Source organism: Morus notabilis, unplaced genomic scaffold (assembly GCF_000414095.1).
Source record: "Morus notabilis unplaced genomic scaffold, ASM41409v2 Scaffold397, whole genome shotgun sequence".
NCBI lineage: Eukaryota > Viridiplantae > Streptophyta > Magnoliopsida > Rosales > Moraceae > Morus > Morus notabilis.
This window is the reverse complement of record NW_010363944.1, coordinates 455,229-466,028: the sequence shown is the minus strand read 5'-3', so window position 1 is coordinate 466,028 and position 10,800 is coordinate 455,229. Positions and strand designations below refer to the sequence as shown.

Here is a 10,800-nt window from a genome sequence, read left to right as displayed (position 1 = left end):
TTTGGTGCACATTTTTAAAGAACTGGATTTGATAAACTTTTATCCAGTCAATTATCAGACCCTCTTAAAAGGGAATATTGCTATTCTCTACTGAAGCATGGGATAACATTTAACCAAAACACATTGTGAAAAACACTAAGGACCTATTTGTAAATTTTTATAAAATTTAGTCATTATAATTTTTTAAAAGTTTAGGGGTAAAATTTCAAATTTTATTTTTTTTATATTTATATTTTTGAAATATTTATTATATTGCGATTTTTTATATTTTTATAGGGCTCAAACAAAGCCGATATGTATTATGTGATATGATTTTGTTAATTTTCTTTAAATAAAAAAAAAAAAACACACTAACAGTCCAAACCGCGGTATAACCGGCTTGAATCATTAACTAATGATCCAATCTGATCTGGTCCTATCTTACAAACTGTGGTCCGGTCTGAATTTTTTAAAACTATTAATAATGGTCCGATCTGAAAACCTAAAGGTTTAAGATTGAACCAGACTGTACACTGCCCTAGAAAATTATGCTGAAAAGTACTGACATCAACTAGAAACAGAAGTTCAATTTAAAGCACCGGTTGATTCTCCATAACTGTTTGATCATAACTAGATCCAACCATCACAAATAAAGGCATATAATGAACTAGAGAACGAAGACAAATTTAATCTGAAAGCAATACATGATTATCTTTTAAGGATTCATTAGTATCGAACACTATTCTTACCCAGGTGCTGCACCTAAACAAACGCATCTACAGTACCATTACTAGAGCAATATTTATGATATTGTGATAATTGTAATAAAACCCAGTAATGATCTTTAAAATTTTTAGTAACAAAGGTATTTTCCGTAACACCATTTGAATGCAAAATAAACTTGCACTCGTACATACAGAAGAACAATGTTTGGCAAATTGTATGACATAATCCCCACAATTTGTTGGGATTGTTTCAACATGCCACCACTTGCATTCTCTTTACCAATAGTGTAACATCATAGTAGAAGAATGTATTTAATAAGTGCAATATTGGCTGTGCAGTCCACTGTACCTTTGACATCATTGGCATCCATCTCACATTAAGCCTACCCTGCCTTGGAGCATTGTGAAGTTCGTAACGGATCGTGAGCCATGTTTGAGGTTTGTCGCAAGTGTTAGAATGGAAACATCCATTGGACAATCCATTGAATCAAACCACATGCTCCACAACATGTTTTTCTAGTCGAAAAACACTTTATAGGCCAATGCCAGAGCGGATCAAGAAGCTGGCTCAGGGCTCACTTTACAAACCTCCGTATTAAAACCACAATCCATTAGAAGTAGTAGCCATGCTCGTTGTTGTTCGGATAGTTGATCCCTGGGGCCTTTAACCTCAACAAGCTTGGCTTCAGCTTCAAATTCTCCATCAAATCGCCATAGCAGCAAATCTGGCATTCCACTCGACCAGCTTCGATAATCTTGTGCAAGATGTCGACAGAATAAGGCCAAACATGGGCCACCGATGCAGGCAACAGCCGCACGGAGCTCAAATAGGGTATGCTGATTCCAGTTAACTCCCCTGCAAGCTGTTCTCGTATGTGATTCCCATGACGTGATGACAATCTCCTCAGCCATGCCGTCATGAATCTTCTGCAGGTGAGACTCTATACTGCTCTTTCTTGCTAGATAAAAGCTATCAGTCTCCAAGTCCAATGGTGCAGTCTGCAAAATGAATTAAGCGAACTCCACTGAGTACAGCATAATAAGAAACCATAGAAGACATAAATTACGTAATTCAAACATAAAAGCAAGCAAACAAATCATATGCATTGAATATGGATGATCATGAAGAATAATCATTCACCAATAGTACATTTTTAAAAGGTAATATTACCCATCAGTTTTCCTTTCAAAATTTTGTTTTGCTTCAACCACCCTCCCATCCAAAAAAGAAAAACTAGAGAACCTTATATTAAGCGTACATCAAAGATTGACTATACTCCAAACAAATAAAGACAAGTGTGAGCTCTATTTCCAATGAGAGAGAGAGAGAGAGAGAGAGAGAGAGAGAGAGAGCAATCCATAACTACCCTTACTAGATATACCAAATAAAGAAGCAAATCAATAATTTTTTAACAAATTGAATCAGGCAAGTGAACAAAGAACAATCAGAGGGTTCGATTTAGACTTCAGAAGGATAAATACGCAATTAACAGCCTTTACGAGTTATTATCCATTTCAAGCTAATTTGGTTAACAAATTTTCCTCAAGCTCAGTCTTCACATTTAAAAAGGGATTCAGACAGGAGCTTTAGTACTGGAACTAAACAAATACCTGAAATCTCGTACGAAAAACATTTGGTACATCAGAAAACATGACATCCCACATAAGTAGTCCAAAAATAGTCAACCAAATGCCACTCTCTGTATGAACACCCTGCCATCCACCTCCTTTACCAGCGTAATACTGGAGAGCAAGCTGCTCCACCCCACATTGTTCACCATCTTCTCCATAGAACCTGCTCTTCATACCAATCACAGAATTCAAAGGTCTTCCTCGAACATGAACCTAAATTATCCATAATAACAGCAACAAATTAGAAAATTGTAATCATTTGATGTCTTTCTTAAAAACTTATCTTCAAGTTAGGGTCAACAGCTTTGATATGCATAACAAAACGAAGCAATTACCTCATTAATCTTCCTCTTGGCCAAAGTCGCAAAACTAGGAATTTTCCACCTTCTTGGTGGTTTCCCCAACCTAAGGACCCGCCTCTGCAAGGCCATCCTTGAGCCAGCACGCACCCAGATATCCAATAGTCCACTTTCAGCAACTGAAAGACTCTCATCAGGATATCCCACGTGCTCTAAATCAACTGACAATCTCAGGATCCAATATCCTCTTCTACGACCACAACTAAAGCACTCTAGCAGCCGCTTCAGTAGATATATTGCTTCATCATACCTTATCAGAATAAATAATTTTTGAGCTTCAGAAGCACAACTAGATGAGAGTAAACTACATAAATATAGGAACCCAAAGAAATTTCAGGTAACATGTTACAAGTGTTGAGACTGTTGCCTTGTAATTAAATCTATGCACCCATCACATCATTTACAAGTAGTATCTTAGAGAGAAAAATAATCATGGTTGCGCCAAAGCGAGAATTGAGATATCAAACAATTCACAAGTTCACTAGATATTCATTGGTGGTTAAACGAAACGAAAAAAAAAAAGAGCAGAGGAAGAGCTTTTCTCTAACAGATCAAGTCCCAAAATACAAGTAACAATAGTAACGGAACAAAAACGATAGAACTACAGAAACGGAGTCCAGTTCCTCACTAAATCAGAGAATAACAGCTGACCAAACTCTTTATCCCCATATACCCACAAAGAGGCCCAATACTTAAACCCCTGACTTGCTTTAGACTTGCATATGATCTCTAGTATATCACTCAAACAGAAAGCAGCATTACTGGTACAGGTGAGAAAAAATCTATGATTCTTCTTGACCTCCTCAAATTTGATGTAACCCCCCCATCCTGAGCTAATGAGACTGTAAATAACTTTGAACTAATTCTAAACTCATGCTTAAACCTATGAACGGAAGCCGGATTCATTATAGAAAGTCTAGAAAAAACAAGATCAGACGCTTAGACTTCTAGAGAGAAGGGAGAGTATCTCTCTCTGCATCAAAGAAATATAACGCAGTAACATTAAGATTGTAAAGATTTTCTCAATCTTTTCTTGTTAGTTTATTAGCACACACAACTACATGTTAATTTTAAAGCCAAAGAGTGATATGAAGGTTCACATTTTCTACCTACGCTCACGCTCAAGAAAGGAAACTCCTAACGTAAGGACTTTAGAGTAGACCCATGATGCGGAAAAACAAGAACGAAAGGTAAACAATGATTCAGAAGTTGAAGTTTCCATTGTTTCTTCAGATGCACTGGTAATGCGAACTTCAGCTATCTTTATGCATCTTAACACCAATTCACTGTCGTTTCCATCAAGAGCTTCATCAATCATTTGTGCAACTTCAATGGCCTGCAAGGTAGACTATCACATGATAAAGGCAAGAAAAACCATATATTTCTCCTTACCCAAAAAATAAACAAATAAACAAACAAATAAATAACCTCTTCATAAGCAAGCAGATCATTTCGATCTGAGAAGATTGGTTCTGTGATTATGCAGTTGTAAGTTGGGTACTTGACAATGCCAAAGTCAGCTAATAGAAACGATGACAGATCCTGCTCTCCATTTAGAAAGAAAAGCCTCTGCATGGACCACAAACTTCAGAAAGAAAAAGAATACGTGTGCCAAAAAGAAAAGGAATACGCGCGCCAAAAAGAAAAAGCTTGGGTGCTGGTATGTAACAGATGACAATAGAAGACAGACCTCAGCACGCCAGAAAAGAGATTCAGCTTTGGAAGATATTCTGAGACAGGCACCTGTTCTCTTCAAAACCATAATTGCTAATGGTGGACTGCAAATTGAACGAATAACATGCAAGAACGCTTAAAAGATACATTGGATCACAGAAAGAAGATTTTTATAATTGTTAAAAGAAAATCATTTGGTACCATAATCCATCTTTATACGAGGAAAGAAGAGATGCAATAAGTTCCTGCTTTCTCGTCCCACACTTGCATCTCTAACGCCTCCATAAAGCATAAATTTGCAGGGGAGAAAATAGAGCATCAGATAACGAAGCAATTCCACCACCACACACGCAATCAAAGGAGAGCCAACAATTGATGACAGAAAGTTCTATGTAAAAAAGTTTCTACATGATCTAACATCCAGTTTAAAATAGAGGCAAAAAGAAAAGGAAAGGATTTTCCATTTTGAAATTGGGAAGCATTTTAGATGCACTACTTAATTAGACAACGTAAATTGCCAAGTTGCTGTAAAAGAATCGTGTAAACAGTAACTAGAACCAATCAAATCCAAGGCAAGACTTTAAAAGATAAGATATTATCTGCAATACATGAATTATGCTCTACTATGCGCACATACAAATACATGCCGTTTCATAAGATCATCTACAAATGGAGAATGAAATCTTACAGCATCACCATTGCTTAGATGTTTGACCCGTATCTGTCCGCACAGTAGATCTCTTACTATGCAGTCATCAGAAGCCAATTCATTACTTTAGGAGCATAAACTAGGGATGCAAACAAATCTAGAAAGATCCACCCAAAATGCTCCGTCCATCATAGGTGATACATTTTAAACGCTTAAAATTGAATCGAATTCATGCCTTTAGTCTTTAAGCTAGTAGTCCTAGATACTTATTGATAGATAATATGGAATGTTCATTTGACCAAAATGAGAACATTACGGACTTTTGTACTCTTTTTAAGGAAAAGCAAACCAAGATATTAATTATACAGAAAGGAAATTCAAATAGAGAAAATAATGAATATAAATAGATGCTAACCTGCTTAAGTATGCATATAATTTCACGAAGTTCAGATACAGTGAGCAAGTTCAAAATGTCATTCACATCATCGTTGTGCAATTCACTTTCATCATCAAAGGAACGTATATAACCTATTGCTACAGTGCAAGACATACAGATCTCCAATTAGCCTTGAGCATAAAATACTTGGCAGGAAAAGATGTAACACGTACAGGCAATAATATTAGATACCAGAGAGCTCTTTCATTGCTTTTTGAGGATCCAATATTTCTGAGTAGAAAATATTTGACATCCGAAACCATGGCCCTATGCAGCATAAAAGTAACATGAAAAATTAGTATCAAAGAATGGGAAATAAAACAAAATAAAGGTGCAACAGTGGAATACCTTTTCGTGTATAAAGACGTACAAAAAGCCTCTGACTGTCATCTGACAAGGAATTGAATAATTCTGCCCACAAAAAACGCATAAAATAAAATCATAACCTGTCATAACAAAAGAACCAAAATACTTGTGACTTGAAACAATTGAGTTAATACCTAAAAATTGTTGTTCGCCATCTATTAAGAGGTGAAGGTTACTTCTTGAAAATTCTCCTATCAGAATACTAAAGTTTTGTTGATATTTTGTCGAACTAGTTCGACAATTCTTTGTGGATTCAGTTACTTGCTGAGCATTTCTCCATAAGTATCTGAAAACCTCAAGGTTGTCATTCTCTTTATTTTCATCTGATACAGCCTTCTGACAAAAAATCTGAACCGGAACAACATCAAGGGAATTTTTTGGAACCAAAGTGACCTGTCCCTGTAATAAATTTCATAGAAACTTGGACACTTACAACCTTTCAAAGAAAACAGATTTACTGTGCACACTATTAATAGGGGGAAAAAATGCAAGCGAAACACCACATGTGCAGTTTCATTGTTATAAATAAAAAATAAGTTCCATGCAAGTCTGAAACACCTTGTGAAGATATGTAATCATTAAAACGTAATAGAAATCACCATCTTCAAATATCTCATCTCAAAAGATGTATTTACTTTTAACAACGTTACTAAGCTATCTTTTTGGAATTTCATAGTGATCAGCCAACATGTCAAATATTTGCAACTATAAATGGAATAGCATATTGACAGAAACGACCTCAAATTTCTTCTTACTAGTTTACATCAAAACTATACGGCTATTTTCCACACAAGCAAACTTTTCTCAATAATACTCAACACAACTTTTTTGATATATACTCATAAATATATTCACTCTCGTAGTGGATGTTTAAGCAGGTTAATTGATAGAGCTGTGGAAACTAGTATCTTTGATCCATTGATCATGGGTAGATCAAACATTAAAGTCAGCCAATTACAATTCGCTCATGATACTCTCTTTTTCAGCTCACCAAACACGGATGGTTTGTCTAATTTATCATCTAGTTTGGATTTTTTGTATATTATCAGGGCTGAGAGTTAACTTCGATAAAAGTACTATTTTGGGAATAAACATGGAAGAAATAGATTGTCTAGCTTGGCTGCTGTACTTGGATGCTCAGTCAGTTCGTAGCCCTTGGCGGAAACCCCTTACAGCTATCTTTCTGGGACCCGGTGATAGCAAGAGTGGCCAATTGCAAGTTTTGCCCCCATCTCTAGCATCCGAGAAGACGGTCCTATTTCATGGGATTTCCAATTTTGTAGGAATCTGACAGAAATGGAATTGAGGGAGGTTTCTAAATTAATAGAAGTTGTGGAGAGAGTTAGGCTCGTAGGTTTGATGCAAGATAGAAGGGTCTGGGTCCTAGAAGCAAGTGGGTTGTTAACTGTGAAGTCACTGTTCTCATCTCTGGTTACTGACGATTCAGCCTCGCGCTTTGCTTTCTCTAGCATCATTTGGAAGTCCCAAGTCCCCCACTAGGGTTCAGGTCTTTTGTTGGCTACCGTCTCTCAATAAATTAAACACTCATGAGGTAATCCAGCGTAGGAATCCTTCTTCTATGATTTCTCCTGGTTGGTGCTCATTATGCAAGAAGGATGGTGAAAAGGTTGATCATTTATTTCTTCACTGCCCCTTCTCGTATCAGTTATGGTCTTGTCTTATGAATGAGCTTGGTGTTCTGTGGGTCCTGCTGAGGAATTGTACAGATTTGTTCATCTTATCTCCCCGTCTAGTTTTTATCATAGGGGGTCAATTTTGTGGAAGGTGGCCGTTTTAGCCATCCCTTGGGGTATATGGTTAGAAAGAAACAGCAGTCTTTGAAGACCGAGAGGATGATGTTTTAGTCTTATGGGATAAGATAAGATATTGGGTCTCACTGTGGATTTACAGGGACAGAGATTTTGGCAAGCCGATTTGTTTGGATTTTGTCAGAAGCTGAGCTCCCTTTTTGTAGCTTTCCTCCTTTGACCTGGTTTAGTTGTCGGGGTTTTTAATTTTGTTTGATTCTCTTTGTATTTTGGAGCAGGGTTGTTTGAGGAAAACTCTTCCTCTTTTTTCTCCCTGATCTTTATTTCTCAATCAATAAATTTCCTTGTTTCTTTTTAAAAAAAAATAAATATATGTCACAATTTACAAAATCCCTTGGATCTATTGGGAAAAAAAATAAAAATAGAAAACCAAGAGAAGTCCTTCGATGGTCAGATTTGCAATAATAAATGTAGGATTTGTTAGTCAATATGTAAATATATATATATATATATCTGTTTATTTTTCCTGATTAAAAACGTAATACTTTTACCAAAGGAAGAACAAAAAAAAAATACAAAGGACATGAAACAGATAACCTCATAAAACCAACGGCTCTACTAGAAAAATACAACTACAATTAATAGTAAGGGAAGAGTCTGGAATGCATCTAATATGCATATGTCAGAAGTAAAATTCAAAAATATATTTCCATCTGTTCCAGATTGACTAAAAACAATCACATCACAATTTTTTCTTGGGTAAGCAGCTTAAACTAAAGGGTGTACGTGTTCTTTTAATTATCTTTTTTTTTTCGTCAAAATATGTTCTACTTATCTAATATCTCTCATTTCAGCAAACATTGAGAATATATCCTGGAAAAACGTATGAGCAGAAGTATCATCCAGCTTGGAAATATTACCTCAAACCTTAGGAAGTACTTCTCAATTAGCGGAGATAGATATTGAGCTAATACACAAGGGAGAAAACCAAGCACTTTAGGTTCGCTGGAATCAACAGAAATAATCTGATCCAAGAAAAATGTTAAGCAATACCCATAAGAAATGATTAAAATAAAAGTAGAGACAAAATATTGAAGTAAAAAGGAGGTAAATGAACCTTGATAGCATTATGATCCTTAATATTATGTGGGTCTCTCACGAGTGAAATTCTTTCCCCGAAATTTATTTCCTTTGCATCACTAAACTTGCGACCAACAATAAAAGTCTCTAGAATTACACCAGATACGTCATCCAACGTTATTGCCATGCCATCATCAGGCACCTCATTATTCTCGGACAAAAAATGTGTAACAATATTCTCATCTGTATTGTCATCACAGATTGAGCTCTTAGATAAACCATCTTCGTGCAAAGCAGACTTTAAATTTAATACTGACTTAGACATGTTACTAGTACTGTCACTTTCTTCAAAACAATCAAAATCAGGCAATCCATGAACAACATTCCCCACAGTCCTTCCATCACCGGTGATAAGCAACAAGTTACTCCTTGACTGTGCTCTCTTGGAGGAATGAATTTGAACTTTCTCTGGTAAGCAGAAGTTCATTTGAAGAAGCGTTCGCTGAGTCAATTTCCTTTTGGTTCCTCTTGATAGACACATATCTATGGGGCAAAAAAAGTGAGCCCTTATGATGAAAACCAACATAAGATAGCATATTTCTCAAGAAAACAACAACAACAACAACAACAACAAAAGTCATTTAAGCTAGAAAAACCTACACTAGCAAACAAAATTCTCAAAATAATTTGCTAACTACACCTTCTTTGATATCACTTTCAGTTTTTGTTTTCTGAGTTAAAAGTGAAATATCAAACAAGTTCAATTTTAATACGGGTTACTTTCCATACATAATATTCCCAGAATTTTACAAATCCTCTTTAATGTTTTACAAATCGTGTTAAAATTGTCGCCTACATTTTACAAATCATGTTAAAAATCTTTTCCATAATTCTTGTTGAAAATCTTGGCAGAGGATATACGTTTCTGATAACATTGGGATAAACATCAAAGAACAAAGGAGATTTTTGTTACTATCCTCAAAATCCAATAATCACTAAAACAATAAGCAAATAATTGAACTTAGTAGAACAAATAATTCTTCCTATTTTCCATAAATGAAAGGAAAAAACATCCTTAGAATCTGAGGACAGAGTAAATATACCTAGATGAGAATTGATTGTGAAGTTATTCCCTCTCACTTTATTGCCACAAACGGGACAAGTTACCTTCTCACTCATATCAGAATGCTCTTCTCTACCTCCAAAACTCTCAACTTTATCCTTTTCACCACAAACCGCCATTGCAGATCCTTCCGAACTCTTCGTCGACACGATTTTGCCATCTTCATCAGTACGCAGATTCAACGAACTCTGCAACCAAAAAACCAAAAAGAAAAAATTGCTCTCATTGCAATAAAAATCTAGTCTTCACAAACGGAAATCGAAGAGAAAGAACGCGAGAATGCCTGGATCGGAGAAGGAGAGAGAAGAGTTTCGCGGTTGGGAAGGAATCGCCTGCGTTTTCCGACCAATCGAGTCAAGCTTTCTCTTCCCCTGAGCATTTTCAGAGAAATTGTAAAGTTCGCTCCTATTTTGCCCTAGCAGAATCTGAGATTTTGGGGCCTCTTTCTGTCTCTGCGTGCACTTTCAAGAAGAAGAAGACCGTCCGCCAAGTGAGCAATTATTCGCTCCGCCGCTGCTCAATGTTTGATAATGATGGAGGCTGTTTACACCGTTGATAATCAAGACAGACTAGACAGTAACTGCTATTTTAATTAGTGTTAATCTCAAAATGGTTTTTAAGTTAACTTGGTATTAAATATTTGATAAAATATGCATAAATAAGGTACTAAAATTGAAAATAAATCTCACTTTAATTTTTAAATTTTAAAATGTCTCAAAATTAACTTGGTGTTAAATATTTAATAAAATATGTATAAATAAGATACTAAAATTGAAAACAGCTAAATCTTAATGATTATCTGTCGAAATTAAATTTTAATCTTAGGGACTAACCGAATGGGTTTTTTTTTAATATTTCATTATTCAGGATTTTTGTTAACATTTCATTATTCAGAGAGAACGGATGTTACGTTTTAAATATTGAAGGGTAAAGTGAGATCCGTTCCCCCTAAATAATGAGTCCTTAAATTTTTGTATTGATTTAGACTCTGAATTTTAATTATTTTCA

General features: G+C 35.6%; 1 protein-coding gene across 2 annotated transcripts; it reads right to left on the bottom strand.

Annotated features, from left to right (window-relative positions):
* Window positions 1-766: 766 nt before the first annotated feature.
* On the bottom strand, window positions 767-10,300 carry LOC21399694 (fanconi-associated nuclease 1 homolog). 2 transcript variants are annotated; one of them, XM_024170316.1, is made up of 15 exons: window positions 10,076-10,300; window positions 9,773-9,980; window positions 8,707-9,212; window positions 8,510-8,614; window positions 5,955-6,219; window positions 5,803-5,865; window positions 5,647-5,721; window positions 5,434-5,552; window positions 4,571-4,641; window positions 4,386-4,473; window positions 4,124-4,264; window positions 3,805-4,031; window positions 2,672-2,945; window positions 2,316-2,549; window positions 767-1,703 (listed from the first exon to the last, which is right to left on the bottom strand). In XM_024170316.1, exons 1-15 carry the CDS (start codon window positions 10,169-10,171, stop codon window positions 1,260-1,262), a joined length of 2,916 nt encoding a protein of 971 aa, XP_024026084.1. In that variant the 5' UTR covers window positions 10,172-10,300; the 3' UTR covers window positions 767-1,259. The 2 variants fall into 2 exon arrangements, with proteins under 2 accessions (XP_024026084.1, XP_024026086.1); XM_024170318.1 differs by lacking the exon at window positions 767-1,703 and having other exon boundaries at window positions 2,403-2,499.
* Between the last annotated feature and the right edge of the window lie 500 nt (window positions 10,301-10,800).

Coding starts and splice junctions, on each gene's coding strand:
- LOC21399694 (XM_024170316.1), bottom strand. CDS start 10,171: ATGCTCAGGGGAAGAGAAAGCTTGACTCGATTGGTCGGAAAACGCAGG. Junction 8,615..8,706: donor AGGATCATAATGCTATCAAG/GTTCATTTACCT, acceptor TTCTTGGATCAG/ATTATTTCTGTTGATTCCAG. Junction 5,553..5,646: donor AGCAATGAAAGAGCTCTCTG/GTATCTAATATT, acceptor CTTGCACTGTAG/CAATAGGTTATATACGTTCC.